The 16,870-nt window shown below is 42.1% G+C and overlaps 1 protein-coding gene across 3 annotated transcripts; it reads right to left on the bottom strand.

Moving 5' to 3' along the window:
• Nucleotides 1-12,786: 12,786 nt before the first annotated feature.
• Nucleotides 12,787-15,950, bottom strand: LOC118729929 (cytochrome c oxidase assembly protein COX14). 3 transcript variants are annotated; one of them, XM_036457519.2, is made up of 2 exons: nucleotides 15,799-15,950; nucleotides 12,787-13,194 (listed from the first exon to the last, which is right to left on the bottom strand). In XM_036457519.2, the coding sequence occupies exon 2, from the start codon at nucleotides 13,184-13,186 to the stop codon at nucleotides 13,013-13,015; it is 174 nt and encodes a 57-aa protein (XP_036313412.1). In that variant the 5' UTR covers nucleotides 13,187-13,194; nucleotides 15,799-15,950; the 3' UTR covers nucleotides 12,787-13,012. The 3 variants fall into 3 exon arrangements, with proteins under 3 accessions (XP_036313412.1, XP_036313414.1, XP_036313413.1); XM_036457521.2 differs by lacking the exon at nucleotides 15,799-15,950 and adding an exon at nucleotides 15,630-15,792; XM_036457520.1 differs by lacking the exon at nucleotides 15,799-15,950 and adding an exon at nucleotides 15,469-15,623.
• Between the last annotated feature and the right edge of the window lie 920 nt (nucleotides 15,951-16,870).

Below are 16,870 nucleotides of genomic sequence, written 5' to 3'. Positions count from 1 at the left end.
TGTAGTTCCTCAACTTACCTTATTGTTAAATAGACTAGTAATTGTAAAATATGAATGAAATGCTTTTGAAAGTCAGAAAAGATATGTATTTTGTTTCCCAGGGGAGAAAAGAGAAGATTATTTACTAGTCTGGCTAGAAGTAAGTGTTGCCAATCTCTAGGAATTCAGTCAGGGCTGTCTACTAAGGTACCTGCACATGACCTTCTGAAATTTAAACAATTATTTTGTAAAGATGCAACCAAGTCCATAGCTAAGACATAGCTTTTTATTATATGCCAGGCACTGTTTAAAGCACTTATGATAAAAATGAAGCAAAAAGAGATTAACTTGCCAAAGGTCAGGCCAGCTAGTAAAAAGTCAAACACTGTGTCTCCATTCTTTTCTTTTTTAAATATATTTTTATTGATTTCAGAGAGAAGAAAGAGATAGAAACAGCAGTGATGAGAAAGAATCATTGATTGGCTGCTCCTGCATGCCCCACACTGGGGATGAGCCCACAACCTGGGCATGTGCACTTGACCAGAATAGAAAACTGGGACCTTTAGTCTGTAGGCCAGTGCTCTATCCACTGAGCCAAACCAACTATGGTCACAGTGTCTCTATTCTTAACCACTATATTTGACCACTTCCCAAAACTTCATAATGAGGAAGAATAGATGTTGAAGAAACATTTAGCCAGAGGCATAGACTGATTAGAGTTTGTCTTGGATAAGTAAATAGAGATTAGGGTCAATTATAAGAACAGGTTCTTGTTCTGAGAAGGAACTATGCATAAAGTGGGTGAGAGAAAGGGTGTTAGTGGGTGTGAATACTAGATGATAATAGTGTTATGGCAGCAAGACAGTCATGAGGCTAGTTTTATAGATAGACTAGGAAGTTTTATGCCTGAGAGGAAGGAAACTGGTGAAGAGCTGGTTAGATGCAGACTCACATCATCCCTACCAGAGAACTAGGAATATTGGTGAGAGAAGCAAGGTATTAACCTCTCCTCTGTTTAATATAAAAGGTTTTTAACTTCATTATTTAAAAAATAACATGTCTGTGTAGTTTTACTACTTAGAAAATGATCTTACATACATCAAAAAGTGAACGAAAGAACAGTTTTGAGCCGAAACCGGTTTGGCTTAATGGATAGAGCGTCGGCTTGGGAACTGAAGGGTCCTGGGTTTGATTCCGGTGAAGGGCATGTACCTTGGTTGCAGGCATATCCCCAGTAGGGGGTGTGCAAGAGGCAGCTGATCGATGACTCTCTCTCATCGATGTTTCTAACTCTCTATCTCTCTCCCTTCCTCTCTGTACAAAATCAATAAAATATATATTTTTTTAAAAAGAACAGTTTTGAAAGGAAGGATTATCCTCATACAATCAGTGAATAGTATGGTTATTACTATGTAGTTAACCACCCTAAAATACAATGGCTTAAAAGAACAGTTTATTATTTCTCATGGTTTGGTTGGTTGACTGAGCTGAGCTGGTGATATCTCATGTGACCCCAGTCTGATGGCAGCTGGGAATAGTCATTTGAAGACAACTGGGCTGGATGTTTAAGATGATTTACTACTAACCTGGGTAGAAGTTAGTGTTGGCCGATCCCTAGGAATTCAGTCTGGGCCATCAACTAAGGTACCTTCACATACCCACTCCGTGTGTTGGGCTTTGCACAAGTGACTGTGTTCCAAGAGGCAGGAAGCAGAAGTTACTAAGCCATTTAAGAGCGTTGTCCATAACTGCTGCATATCACTTCCACTGTATTAAAATAGTCACTGGGACCACCTAGATTCAGAGGATTGTGAGATAGACTCTACCTCTTGATGGAGTGGCACAGTCATTGCAGAAGAGTGTGTGGAAGGGAGAGACAGTTGCATTCATCTTTGAAAAATTGAATCTACCCCAATGAGGAAACTGAGTAACAGGAGTTACTTAAAAAAACACAAACAGCCCTGGCCAGTTTTGCTCAGTGGATAGAGCATTGGCCTATGGACTGAAGGCCCCCAGGTTCAATTACAGTCAAAAGCACATGCCTGGGTTGTGGGCTTGATTCCCAGTGTGGGGCATGCAGGAGGCAGCTGATCCATGATTCTGTTTCATCGTTGATGTATCTATCGTTCTCCTTCTCCCTTCCTCTCTGAAATCAATTAAAAAACATATTTTAAAAAATAAAAATTAAATAAAACAGGGTAGTGAGCACACAGTGCAATGTACAAATGATATAGAATTATGTACTTGAAACAAAATGTTATTAACCAATGTTCCCTGACAATTTTATTTTTTTTTAAATCCTCAACCAGTGATTTTTTTTTTAATTTTAGAGAGAGAGAAGCATCAATGTGCAAGAGAAACATTGATCCACCACCTCTCCCCTATGCACCAACTGAGGATCCAGGCATGTGCCCTGACCAGGAATCAAACCTGCAACCTTTTTGGTGTATAGGACTATACTCAACTAAGTCACCTGGCCAGGCACAAATTTAATTTTAAAAAAAAACTTAGATTGCTCATTATGTATTATGAACTCTCACATTATCACAATCCTAAAAATAATTATATGAGTTTAGTAGGTGATAGTTTGCTGGTTTTAAACCAGGTTATTCATACTTAATTTTGTTTTAAGTTCTTTAGACTTTAAATCCATTATCTATGCAGGGGGATATTTTCAGTTCAATAAAACATTTATTAAGGGCCTACTTTATTACAGGCACTGTGGCCAAAGCTAGGGACACAAAGATGAACAAGATCTGCTTTCTGCCCTCAAGGAGCTCATAACCCGGTAAGGGAAAAAGAGCAATGTGATAAGAACTATCCTAAATTATTCTTGGCAAGGTGGGAGAAAACTTGAAAGTGGCACTGGGCCATTGAAAATGATTAGAGTTTTGCTTGGAAAATAGGAATGGAAAGGTATTATGTTTAGAAAAGATGTGAGAGTAAATGATAATTCTGGCTTAATGCATACTAAAATAGGCTGAGTGGCAGATAAGGTTTTTTTATATATAACATTTTTTATTTATTTTCAGAGAAAGAGAAACATCGATTTTTTAATGCATATCTGAGGTTCCAAGAAAATGTCACAAAAGCCACAAAGAGAGGAATTGAAAGCTAGAGCAAAAGGCAAACAGTTGCAATTATTGGAGGGATAATGGGCATATAACTTAAGGACTTGGGTTTCAATGTTGACCACAAAAGAAGAGTCTAGCCCCATGCATAAAGCTGGAACTGAGACCTCCAGCTGAGGCTGGGACCTTGAAAAAGCAACAGACTTAGTGAAAGGGAGAAAACTAAAAAATTCACCCAGTTGGCAAAAAGAGAAAGCAAAGAAGTTCAAATACTTGGGCTTTGGTTCAGGAGATGAAAGAATTTTCTCCAATTCTGGGCCCACATGTGAATTTGAGAATCTAAAGACACATTTCCTATGTGGTCTGGGAAACATCTCAACCCACACCCAGTCCCAGGTAAGAACTTGCATAAAAATTGGTCTCAGATCAGTTTCCATGGGGCTGCTCTCTGGAGAGACATGTACATGATGGTACAGACAACATGGGATTCTTATACCGTCACCCCCACTCCCAATAAAAAAGATCACCTCAGCCCTGGCTGGTGTGGCTTGGTGCACCAACAGTGTGCAGAAGTATTGCTGGTGAGAGTGAAATTGACATACCCACTTTGGAAAAGCAACGATAACTAGTAAGCTAAATAATTCCTATTTTGGAGAAAGTAGCCCATGGGCCCAAGAAAATGTATCATAAAAGGATACACATTGTGTTGCTATTTGGGGGGGGGGGGGTAATGGCCCATTGATCTTTCACTAGATAAATAGAATAAATTTATTTATTCATACAATTGGAATTACAATTGACTCTTGAGCAACACAGGTTTGAACTTATATGCATATTTTTTCAATAAATATGTAATTGACCCTTCATATCCCTAGGTTTCGCATCCATGGATTCAATCAACCACAGGTCAAAAATATTTTCAGTCCTCATATGCAGAGGATTGACTGCATGCACTGTGCTACATCATTTTACATGAGACTTGAGCATTCACAGATTTTGGTATCTGGAAGGGGGCGTGTCCCAGAACCAGTACCCTGTGGACGACTGTGGGTAAATTTTGGGGGAGTCTAAAGTTATACGTGGATTTTCAAATGGGGGCTTCGGCACCCCTAATCCCCATATTCAGGAACCAACTGTACAACAATTAAAATGAAGAACTAAGTTTTTCTGTCAATATGAATGTATTAGTCTGAACCAATAGGATACATATGTACATACAGATATATTTAAAATATAGCCCCAGCTGGTTTGGTTCATTGAATAGAGTATTGACCTGCGGACTAAAGGGTCCCAGGTTCAGTTCCAGTCAGGGACACATTCCTGGGTTGCAGTCTAGATCCCCAGTGCAGGAGGCAGCCAATTGTTGGTTCTCTTATATATGTTTCTCTCCCTCTCCCTGCTTCTCTGAAATAAAAATATTTTTAAAAAAATAATATGTTCTTATATTTATCAGTCAAAAACATTTTTTTAAATACCTATTTTAAAATTTTTAGTGTAAGGAACTGGCTCACATGGATATGGAGGCTGAGAAACCCCAGGATCTAGAGACCCAGGAAGGCTGGGCATACTAGTTTAGTTCCAAACAAAGTGTGAAGGCAGGGCAAGACCAGTGTCCCAGCTCGAAGACAGTCAAGTGGAGAGAAAGAATTCTCTCTTTCTCTAATTTTTGTCCTATTCAGGTTTTCAATGGATTGAATAGGCCCAACCACATTGGGGAAGGCAATCTGCTTTGTTCATTCTTCAGATACAAATGTTATTCTTAACCAGAAACACCCTCAGAGATGGCACCAGAAATACTGTTTTACTACTATCTGGGCACTCGTGGCCCAGTGAAGACAAAATTAACCAGTATAATACAATGGGTAAATGTAAAAAAACAGTGTTGGGTGAAAAAAGTCAAGTTGCAAAAGAATATGTCTCAGTTGATGCAATTAATATTACCTTTTTAACCCCCAAATAATATTAAGGATACTTCCATAGAAATAGTACAGAAATGTACAGCTACTGAAAGGTGGATAGTGTTTATCTTTGTGGAGGGAGGATGTAAGATGGGTTTATTTTTGGTGCTCTTAAATAAGTTTGGAATAATTTTATTTTTTATTTTATTTTTATATATTTTATTTATTTTTTACAGAGAGGAAGGGAGAAGGATAGAAAGCTAGAAACATCAATGAGAGTGAAACATCTATCAGCTGCCTCCTGCACACCCCCCACTGGGGATGTGCCCACAACCATGTAAATGTCCTTGACCGGAATCAAACCTGGGACCTTTCAGTCCGCAGGCCGATTCTCATCCACTGAAGTTTGGAATAATTTTAATTTTTTTAATGTAAAAACAAGTACATGGCAGTTTCAGGGAACTATAATCTGTTGGAGCTGTATCAGAGTGATGAGATGACAATAAGAAGGTGGTTTGTGGCAGATTGTGAAGAACCTAGACAAGCATTCTGAAGATTAAATTTTATTTTTCTTATTGTTTTTTTCATATACTTTTATTGATTTCAGAAAGGACAGGAGAGGGAAAGAAACATTAGTGATGAGAATCATCCATTTGCTGCCTTCTGCACGCCCCCATTGTAATCAAGCCCACAACCCGGGCATGTGCCCATGACCGGAATCAAACCCAGGACCCTTCAGTCCACAGGCTGACTCTCTATCCACTGAGCAAAACTGGCTAGGGCTGAAGATTAAATTTTAGATGACAGGTCTTGGGGGCTTCTGAAGACTAAAAGCAGTAAAATTAGTCCTGTAAAAGCAGTCATAGGGCTATAATAGAACTTAGGGCTTGACCTTACAGAGGTACAAAAAAATGGTTTTATAAAAGAAGGTAGGGAGGTGGCTGTGCTAGCCTGGCTGGTGTGGCTCAATGGTTGAGCATTGACCTATGAAAAGGAGATCACAGTTCAACTCCCTGTCAGGGCACATGCCTGGGTTGCAGGCTTGATCCCCAGTAATGGGTGTGCAGGAAGCAGCCAATCAATGATTCTCCTCGTTGATGTTTCTATCTCTCTTCCTCTCTGAAAAACAATACATAATATTTTTTTCTAAGAAAGGAGGGGCTATGAGTTGACATAGGCCAATATGTAGTAAGGATACATATTAAGATTATCTGTACCACCTTCATCTCAGTCATCTGCATACATTTATTTTTCCTCTAGTTCAATAAGGTCTCTGCTAGGGCAGAGATTTTAACCACAGCCGCAGACCTACCAAAAAACAAATTTGGGCCAAAACCGGTTTGGCTCAGTGGATAGAGCGTTGGCCTGTGGACCGAAGGGTCCTGGATTCGATTCCGGTCAAGGGCATGTACCTTGGTTGCGGGCACATCCCCAGTGGGGGGTGTACAAGAGGCAGCTGATCGATGCTTCTCTCTCATCGATGTTTCTAACTCACTATCCCTCTCTCTTCCTCTCTGTAAAAATTCAATAAAATATATTTTTTTAAAAAAATTTGGAATCTGCTTTCACTCAAATGAGTGCTCCGTGAAAGCCTTCTAGGAAACAATACTAAACTTTTTGGCAGCATCACTGCTTTGCTGTCTGGGGTGATTTATTTGCTGTTTATTAGAAACTACATGATTTTTATTTTTTAGCCATTCTGTTCAAGTCTTTGTCTTTTATTGAGAGAATTCATTTCATTGATATTTACTGTAATAACCGAAGAACTTAATTATATTCATTTTAATTTGACAGCAAATATGTCTGTTCTTACTAAATACAACTAGTTCATGCTCAATAAATACTACACAACTGCTTGAGTTTAGGTTTTCACAAGCTATATTTGAAATGACTATAGGTGCTCTAAGTGAAAATAACTGTTAGACAATTGGAGGTAGGGGATGACTGGAACCTAGGCCAGGAAACAAGATGACAGATACACACTGGCATTATCTGCTGTATGAGAGTTCTCAAAAAGAAAAAAATACAGAACCAATAGGTTAGACTCACGCAGGTGTGGGGAACCAATTTTCTGCCAAAGGCCATTTGGATATGTATAACATCATTTGCAGGCCACACAAAATTATCAACTTAAAATTAGGCTGCTATATTTGGCCAATAGTTTAATGAATGCACCCCTAATGCCTTGGCAGGACCAGACCAAATGATTTCGAGGACCTTCCTTATATATCCCTTGGGCTGGACATTCCCTACCCCTGGAGAGAGCAAGAATGATTGATTTCACCCAGCTGGTGTGACTCAGTGATTGGGCATCGACCGTGAACCAGGAAGTCCCCGGTTCGATTCCCAGTTAGGGTACATGCCACGGTTGCGGGCTCCATCTCCAGTGGGAGGACGTGGGAAGCAACCAATTGATGATTTTCTCTCATCATTGATGTTCCTCTTTCTTCCTCTCCCTTTCTCTCTCAAAACCAATAAAAACATTTTTTTTTAAAAAAGAATGAGACTGATTTATTTTAAAGGCTTGCTTCTTACAATTGTAGGGACTGGCAAGTCTGAAATTTAAAAAGAAGATGGCAGGCTGGAAATTCAGGGAAGAATTGTGTTGCATTCAAGATCTACAGATTGGAACTTCAGGCAGGGTTTCTGTGTTAGTTTTGATGCATAATTCCTTTCTTGGGAACCCTGTCTTTGCTCTCAAGGTCTTCAACTGATTGGGTGATGCCCATTCACATTACAGAAAATAACTTGCTTTACTCAAAGTCTGCAGGTATGTATTTGGTCTTCATCCTAGGTTTTTGGCGAAGAACTTCTGAGACCTTGGAATCTCTAGAGTGATGATTGTGTGTGTGTGTGTGTGTGTGTGTGTGTGTGGTGTTTTTGTGTATGCCAATAAGATGACTCTTGGTGGGCCCCTAGATAATTTCAGAATTGAAGATGGTTGCCAGAGGAACCAGACCAAGGCAGGATTTGAGGGCTGGGATTTTCAGGGATTGAGCTAATTGCAATTTATTTAACCAGGCTTATGTGATGGAATCTCCATAAAAACACTAAACAGACAGGGTTCAGAGAGCTTATGGATTGGATAATTTGAGGTGCTGATGGGCGATGTGTCCAATGCCTTGCCCAATGCATCTCTTCCACTCGACTTCCTGAGTGCAGGTGTCTTTTCTAACAAACCAGTGCTAGTGGATGAAGTGTTTACCTGAGTTCAGTTCTGTGAGCCATTATTGCAAATTATAAAACTTAAGGAGGTGGTCATAGGCACCAATTTGTAGCCATGTCAAGCAGAAGTGTGGGTAACCTGGGGACCCACTGGTGGGAGGCATCTGAAGTGGAGGACAATCTAGTGGGACTGAACCCTTAACTTGTGGGGTCTGCACTAACCCGGGGTAGTTAGTGGCAGAATTGAGTTATAGGATACTCAGTTGGCATCCAGAGATGGAGAAATTGTTTGGTGCGGGAAAAACACATACATTGGGTATCAGAAGTGTTGTGAGCAGAGGAAACAGTTTTAAGACTCCTTTAGCCTCTAACCTAACTCTACCTCACCCTACCCCCAATTTAACAACGATTGTAAGTTTGGTGTGTCCTTTCAATCCATTTTTTATACATTTTTAAAAATATTTTCACCAATACGTTTTCATCCATAACATAGACTATGAATAACTACATTCTGTAATAATTTTCACCATGGATTTGTTATGTATCCTCTATCATATGCCATTTCTAATGTATACATTGATCTGTTTTTATTTTATGCCACTGGTCTCTTTGTCTACTCCTGCACTTATACCCCAACATTTAGATTACTATTAGCTTTCTACTGTGTCTTCATATCTGATAGGCCTAATCCATCTTCTTTGTTCCTTTTCAAAATTAGCTACTTGTGCTTTTAAACTTTTTAATTTTATTTTTTATTTTTTTAGCCCTGGACAGGTAGCTCAATTAATTATACCCCAACATTTAGATTACTATTAGCTTTCTCCTGTGTCTTCATATCTGTTAGGCCTAATCCATCTTCTTTGTTCCTTTTCAAAATTATCTTAGCTACTTGTGCTTTTAAACTTTTTATTTTTTTTATTTTTATTTTTTTAGCCCTGGGCAGGTAGCTCAATTAATTAGAGCATCATCCTAATACACCAAGGTTGTGGGTTTTATCCCCAGGCAGGACATATGTAAGAATCAACTACTGAATGCATAAATAAGTGGAACAACAAATCAGTGTGGATTTTTTTCTCTCTAAAATCAATTTTAAAAAGATAATTTTTATATGAAAAATGTTATCTTTTATAGACACTAGGCCCAGCGATGGGAAGGGGAAGAGTCACAGAAACCTTTTTGGAAAGAGAGGATAAAAAGGTGGGTAGAGATGATGTTCTATTCAGAAAGAAAGCATGAACAGGCATGAAAACAAGAATCTGTACAACCAGTAGGCAGTTTAATATTACTAGAACAAAGGATGAGGTGGGAACATGAGGTGGGTCAGCTCTTAAGGACCTCATAAGCCATACTAAGGAGTCTAGACTTGACCCTATAGGTCAGGGATTCTTTAATCTATTGTCTCTGGTTATGCTTCAGAGGCAATCTAACGCAGGGGAATGCCATAATTAAATTTGTTCCAAATAGATGTCTCTGACGGAAATGTGGCAAATAAATCTGATGAGGTCAAGACTAGAACCAAGACCACTAAAAACCTTCTGCAAAAGTATGGGCATCGTCCCAACATGCCAAGGTCGTGGTTCAATCCCCGGTTAGGGTATATATGAGAATCAACCAAGGAATGCATAAGTGGAAAAACAAATTGATGTTTCTCCTTTCCTCTCTTAAAAAAGAAAAAATGGATAAGCAGGAAATTATAAGAGTAGAACTGATTAAATGGATGTCTAAATAGTAAAAATTAATAACAGTACCTGGTTTGGATTAGAGTGCAAGGAATAGTCTAATCTCACTTATTTCTGACTTGAATAATAGCGTAATTAACTAAAATAGGAAGAAACCACAAGTAAGTCCTGGAGATGAGACGGACCTGTCAGTTGTGGACCTGTCATGTTAGAACTATTGGAAATTCAAGTGGATACATCAAGCAATTGGATATACCTGAAACTTAAGTCAACCTGTAAGACACAGACTTGGAGGTCAGCAGCAGGCATTAATGGCTGACACTATGTTAACCCTTTGCACTCCAAACCATTCTGGACATTGGTTACCAGCTACTCGACGCTAATGGCGGAAACGTGCGTTGAATTAACTCAATTCCCCGTAATCACTAATAAACTGCAATGTCCCCTGAGAGGGGACATCCGAGTGATATGCTAGAATTCCGATGTCCCCTGAGAGGGGACAGCGGAGTGCAAAGGGTTAATCATGTGCCAGACAGAATGTTAAATACTTAATATGAATTATTTAATATTCAAACTAATCTTTTAGATTGGGAATTATTTTTTTATCCCCATTTGACAAAGGTAAACTGGGGAGTTAAGAGTTTATAACTGGCCTATTACAAGATAGCTAAAATGGTGGAGCCAAGATACCAGCACTGAGCACTTAACTACATTCTGTAATGTTAGAACCATTAATTACCTAGAGAAAATATAGCTTAAGAGCAATGGGCCGAGGACAAAATTTTGTAGCACATTAGTGTTTAAAGTGGGCAGAGAAGCCAAAGCTGGTTTGGCTCAGTGGTAGAGCGTTGGTCTGCGGACTGAAGGGTCCCCGGTAGAGGGTGTGCAAGAGGCAGATGGTTGATGTTTCTCTCTCATCAACGTTTCTAGCTCTCTATCTCTCTCCCTTCCTCTCTATAAAAAATCAATAAAATATATTTTTTAAAAAATAAAAATAAAGTGGGCAGAGGAAGTCAAAAGAAAAAATCAAAGTGGTAGAAGGGAACAAGATAGTGGTCCCTACCTGCAGCCAAAGTAGAGCTTCAGTCCTCAGGAAATAGAGGACTGAAATCATCAGTGGATGTGGCACAACGGAGGGGATGTTGATGGAATTTCAATGAAGTAGTGGAGGTGGAAGGAACTTTTAAGTCTCAGAAGTGCTACCATGTGAGACTTCTCTTGAAATAATCTTCACAGTTTCTTTTGTTAGCAGGGGAGGACCCTAAGTAAGTTTATATACTAAGAAGAGATAACTAAAGGAGCAAGGAGTAGAGTTAAGAAAGCTAAGGATGAGGCAGAGACGGCAGGGAAGTTGTTTAGGGGACCAGCTATGGGCACAGGCTGGATAGGGAAGTTTAGGCCCATAAGGGACTGACAGATTGGAATAAAATTAAAGGAGTCAAACCATTTGAAGTCTCCCAAGTTCTAGAATATAATGGAATGAGAATATAAGAAATCGCTTCAAAAAAGACTGATTTTGTACTGTTTTAAAAGTGGCACAGGGGGCAGCTGAGAAAATGGTGACGCTGCCTATACAGGTGAGAAAGCAGAAGAGGCAGCAGAGTCTTTGGTTAATACACCAAGAGAGGATGGGAGCAAAAGGGGTGAAAATGTAAGAAAGCCAAGTTGGTTTTTTATTGATTTTAGAGAGGGAGAAAGTAGCATTGATTTGTTGTTCCACATATTTATGCATTGCATTCATTGGTTGTTTTGTGTATATGCCCTGAGATCAAACCCACAACCAGGAAGTATGGGACAATACTCTAACCAACTAAGCTACCTGGTCAGGGCTAAAGCTGGGTTTTTGTTGTTAATGCTCACCCAAGGACTTTCCATGGATTTTTAGAAAGAGAGATGTGATGCCAAGACTGGTTTGGCTCAGTGGATAGAGCGTTGGCCTGCGGACTGAAAGGTCCCAGGTTCGATTCCAGTCAAGGGCATGTACTTTGGTTGCTGGCACATCCCCAGTAGGGGGTGTACAAGAGGCAGCTGATCGATGATTCTCTCTCATCAATGTTTCTAACTCTCTATCCCTCTCTCTTCATCTCTGTAAAAAATCAACAAAATATATATTTTTTTAAAAAGAGAGATGTGAGAGACACATCAACTGGTTGCCTCCTGCATGGGCCCCAACTGGGTTAGGGCTTGCAATCCAAGTACATGACCTTGACTAGGAATCAAATCCAAGACCCTTCAGTGCACAGGCTGATGCTCTAACCACTGAGACCACTGGCCGAGACTAAAGCTGTTTTTTTTAATCGTGGAAGAGGGCTTTCAGGTGAAAGGTTTAGGAGTAAGGGACAAAGGTCAGAGGAGTATGCACAAAAAGAATGAAAAAGGAAGGAGGTTGATATTTGTGGTGATCACCAAGCACATGAACTAGTAAATCTCAAAATTGAATGGTGGTGGTAATACCTCTCTTCATAGTTGGGTTTTACCTTGAATACATTTTTCTTTCAAATCCTCTTCACAGCACTGTAATAAGACCTGCCGGTTTGATTTCCCATACAGTGGAACAGCGAGAAATTGACCCTTATGCTAACACTACACCCAATGAGCTTATGGAGGTGAACTGTAATTACTATAGACTGCCCAACAACCCTTCCTTTTGGGAATTGAGTCTCTTCCACTTGGTGCAATTTTGAGAGGACTATTAAACAAGGCCTCTGCCTTCCTTAAATGCTGCACAGTAACTGGTGCAGGAATGGTCGCTGACCAAAGAGCTCTGGTCTTTGGTGAAATTGTCAGGGGATTTATACAGCTGCTAGGACAGTCATTTTTATGAGGTCATGAAAGTTGATATTACTACTCCTAAAACTGTATAATACCCACTTCATGGGTATTAAGAGCTCAAGATAGTGGAAATCCAGTCTATGACTAGAAAACAGGTAGTTAAGAGCCCACCTCTGTGGTCGTAGCCTATTTAAATAAACAAAAACACCAAGACACAGACAGACATGACAAAATATTTAATGTCTGTACATGTGCCTTCCCCTGCCCCAATTCCTGTTACGATTTGATAGCCTCCTTATATGGCAGTTCCAGAGAACACAATGGGCACTGATCCCCAGCAGGACTTGAAAACCATTAAGGCCCTGGTTCTCTTGATTTGGATGATTGTTGGTGAGCTCTTTCCACAGCATGCCTCAGGCCTCTCTGGTCAAGGAGAAGAGCCCCAGTTCTATAGGTCTCCTGAGGTCTTCTGTTCTTCTGCAGCCTGGCGCCGGGACATGCGCCGCTGGAAAAAGTGGTAGGCTCGAACACTGCAGAGGTAGCCCCCATACACAGTAAGGAGCATCATGGAGGCGGAGAAAGTCTTGTAGCCAATGTCAGCTAGTTGCTTGGCAGTTGGCATGTCGTCCCCTACAAAGAAAGACTGAATTTAGACACCAGGATAGGTCTCATGTGCCAGCCCACTTCCCTATTGAAAGCCATTCCATAACTTCTGCATCCTGCTTAGTCTGTCTCCTCTACAGAGATGCAGAGTCTTATAGTGGAAGACAACGTTTGGGAATTCTAAGATTCAAAATAAAATCTACACGAGACACAGACATACAGCTGGAACCAGGTGAATCCGGATGACATTTTTTGGAAAGAAGTGACTGTTATGGACCACCCAGAAATGTTAACTGGTACATTAAGCATGCATCGGTTTTTCTGGCTAACAGGCAATTAATGGAGGTAGCCAGGGATTAAACATTAGCAGTAAATTATTCTCTGTAGGAGATCAAATGGGAACTTTCTAGGCAATATCCAATTTATTTTCCCCATAAAAACAATCTTATTCACAGTGGTTAGGTTCCCAGGTTAGCCCTCAAGTATCTGTTTAAGCCATAATATTCCTGAAATAGTGCCAGCCTTCCACAGCATTAACTCTTAAGTTCCAAACACAACACAAAGCACCTATCCCAACGGCTAAAAAGAAATGGAGTCCAGAGCAAATTAACTCACATTTGCATGAGATAAATTACTTCTAATTTAACCATTCCCTGGATATTCTGAGCTAGAGAACAAGAGAAAATCTAGCATGGCAATCTCTCATCCTGCACAAAACATTCCTCAGTTTGGGACTATGAATGTGTTCTTAGACTCCTCTTTGTTGAGGGAATTGAAATAAAAAGATTAGCTGAGATTAGTGAGAATATGTGGGAGAAGAAAAAGCGCAGGATTAGCTGGTTTAGGGAGTCGAGAGTGGGGTGAGATAAGTGCTTCTCTGAGTGAGTTATACGGTCTGAACATTTCCTTAGAGCCAGCCCTTGAAGGTGGACTCCAAGCTGAGCTGAGGCATAGCTTCCTTGAATTATAATTCCAAGTGACTTTAAATAAGGTCAGAGGAAGAAAACCAAATGGCACAGTCTCAAGATGAGGTTATCTGAGCTTTGAAAGGACCCCAAGCTGTGAGACTGAAGAAAACTCACACAAAGAGCAGATTAAGAGACTTGCAGACCTTCAACCTCCCCCCTGCTTCTTTCCCCTCACATTCCCCATAACCCTGGCCAGATGCTAACCACTCCTTTGAGGAGCTGAAGGAAGAAGGCTGGAAGCATTCACTAGCCAAGAAACAAAATGGTACAACCTGGCTAGAGTGACAGAAGACTTAATAGACTTGATTTTGGTATCTAGAATCTCACTTCTCTTGTCTAATCCAACCTAAGATTGTTCCTATTTTCAAATTTTAAAAAACTCTTCACAGGGTGTAGAAAAGAAGACAAATGCAGAAGTTCAAAGAGACTTATTAACTGAATAGATTAGGGCAAAGCTGATAATATCTCCAAGTTAGGAAGCTTTGTCCATTGGGACACTTACTAGAAATAAGAAATAAGAACCAAGGTGGTAATCGCACCGTCAGTCAAGATCTTGAGTTGGGATTTGGACATCTTAAAATTAAGATGCTCAACACAATATTCAGGTGATGGTGGCTATTAGGCAGATGAACATGCAAATCTGGACAGCTCTTGGGCGGTGACGAGTGACACCAAAGCAGAGGATAAGACCAGAGAGATAAGCCAAGGAAACACAAATTTGAAGAAGCAAAATAATTAGGGAAATCCTGCTTCAAGAGGGGGGCTTTTTCGTTTAATATATATATTTTTTTATTGATTTTGTACAGAGAGGAAGGGAGAGAGCTAGAAACGTCGTCGATGAGAGAGAAACATCAACCAGCTGCCTCTTGCACACCCCCTACTGGGGATATGCCTCTTGCACACCCCCTACTGGGGATATGCCCGTAACCAAGGTACATGCCCTTGACCGGAATCGAACCCGGGACCCTTCAGTCCCCAAGCCAACGCTCTATCCACTGAGCCAAACCGGTCTTGGCTTTTTCGTTTTACTATATCCCTCTTCCTGGTTGAAAGTCTCTGCTGTACCAAGTCACCGCCACTGACGGAAGTGTGCTGCATTTTTCAGGTGTACTGGGCCAGAATGAGAATTGGGAACCACTACGGCAAAGTTATGTGCCTTGAAGACTGGTCATATGGGAATAGATGACTAGGTCACAGGTAAACCTAGGGTAAAAATTTAACCAGGGCCCCAGCAGGCCCACGAACCCCGACCCCCTCCAAGGTCAGAGCTACTAGAGTCAGAACGTGGAGGGCCAAGACGCCCCGCTGGAGTCAAGGTTTGACAGGAACCTACAGCTGCAAGGAGCTTGTTGAGCTGGACGCAGTGCAAATCGCGGCCTCGTCCGCGGTGCAGGATACACCGGTGACTTCAAGGGCACGGAAGCCTGAGGACTAGGGCACGGGAGGATGCGGCCCAAACTGGCGCGCCTCCGCTCGCCCCCGCAGACGGCGTACCTGGAGGTTGCAGCTCGCTCCCGTCCACCGAGGCTGCACGGGCAGCGTCCCGCCACCAGTGCGCGCGGCACCTGACACGAGGGCGGCGGTCCAGGAACAACCCTAGACACTGAGGTGCTATTGGTCAGGGAAGCCACCTTTCCCCCTCCCGCCTACCCACCCCAATTACCTTCTGGGATACGACAACTCAGAGAGAGCGCACCGCGTGCCGGACACCGAGGCGGGAGCGCGCGCCGCCCGCAGCCCCGCCTCCTTGCCGTCCTGGAACTTCCGGCTTCCGGCCCAGCCACCCTTACTACGCATCCTCAGACGAGCCTCGGGGTCCAGGAGGCCCGTTGGATTCTGGGGGTTGTAGTCATTCTCCGTTGAGAGAGGGTCTCCGGTGACTCAAACTCTAGAACTGGAACTTTTAAGTACCCAGTCACGAAAGAAGAGGCGGTCTTTGCCGCGGACTCGGTCAATCGCCAGTCCCCGGCCCACGGCGCAGGGAAGTCGCCAGCAGCGGGGTAGGTTCCCCCCGGCCAGCCCTCCGGAGTTGAGCCGCGCGCCTCCTCCAGCCTGGCGCTGCCCTCTGCCCGGTGGCCACGCTCAGGTAGGAAACGACCCGCACCGTGAGGCCTGCACCGCCACGGAGGCCGCAGGCCTGACCATCGCCACGGAGTGGGCACGAGGGCTGCTTCTGCCCTGTGTGTGGCCTCTCTGCCCGCAGGCGGCGTGAGAAAGTCCCAAAGCAGCTCCGGGAAGGAGAGGAGAGGGTGCCCCGTGGGGGAGGAGAACTGCGTGGGCACTGCTAGGGGCAGGGAGCAGCTGGGAACATCAAGGAGGGCTTTCTTCTTTTTCTTTTTTTAAAATATACTTTTTATTGATTTCAAAGAGGAAAGTTGAGGAAGAAAGAAATAGAAACATCAATAATGAGTGAGGCTCATCATTACTGGTCGCCTCCTGCACGCCCCCCACTGAGCCCGCAACCCGGGCATGTGCCCTTCCAGGAATGGAACTGTGACCTCCTGGTTCATAGGAGGATGCTCCACCACTGAGCCAGCCAGCTGGGCAAGGAGGGCTTTCTTTTTCCCCCCTTTTCCTTGGGGTAGAAATGAAAACACACAGCATACAAACTGCCGCAATGCACGGAAGCACCCTTCCCCAACTCGTTTCTGGAAAATACACACATACTTTATTGGGTACACAAATAGCCTCATTTGAAGGCCTTAGATTCAGTTAACTGTGGAGGGAACAAGGGT

The sequence above is a fragment of the Pipistrellus kuhlii genome, unplaced genomic scaffold (assembly GCF_014108245.1).
Source record: "Pipistrellus kuhlii isolate mPipKuh1 unplaced genomic scaffold, mPipKuh1.p scaffold_m20_p_3, whole genome shotgun sequence".
NCBI lineage: Eukaryota > Metazoa > Chordata > Mammalia > Chiroptera > Vespertilionidae > Pipistrellus > Pipistrellus kuhlii.
The sequence above is the reverse complement of the archived record's forward strand: the minus strand, read 5'-3'. Positions and strand labels throughout refer to the sequence as shown.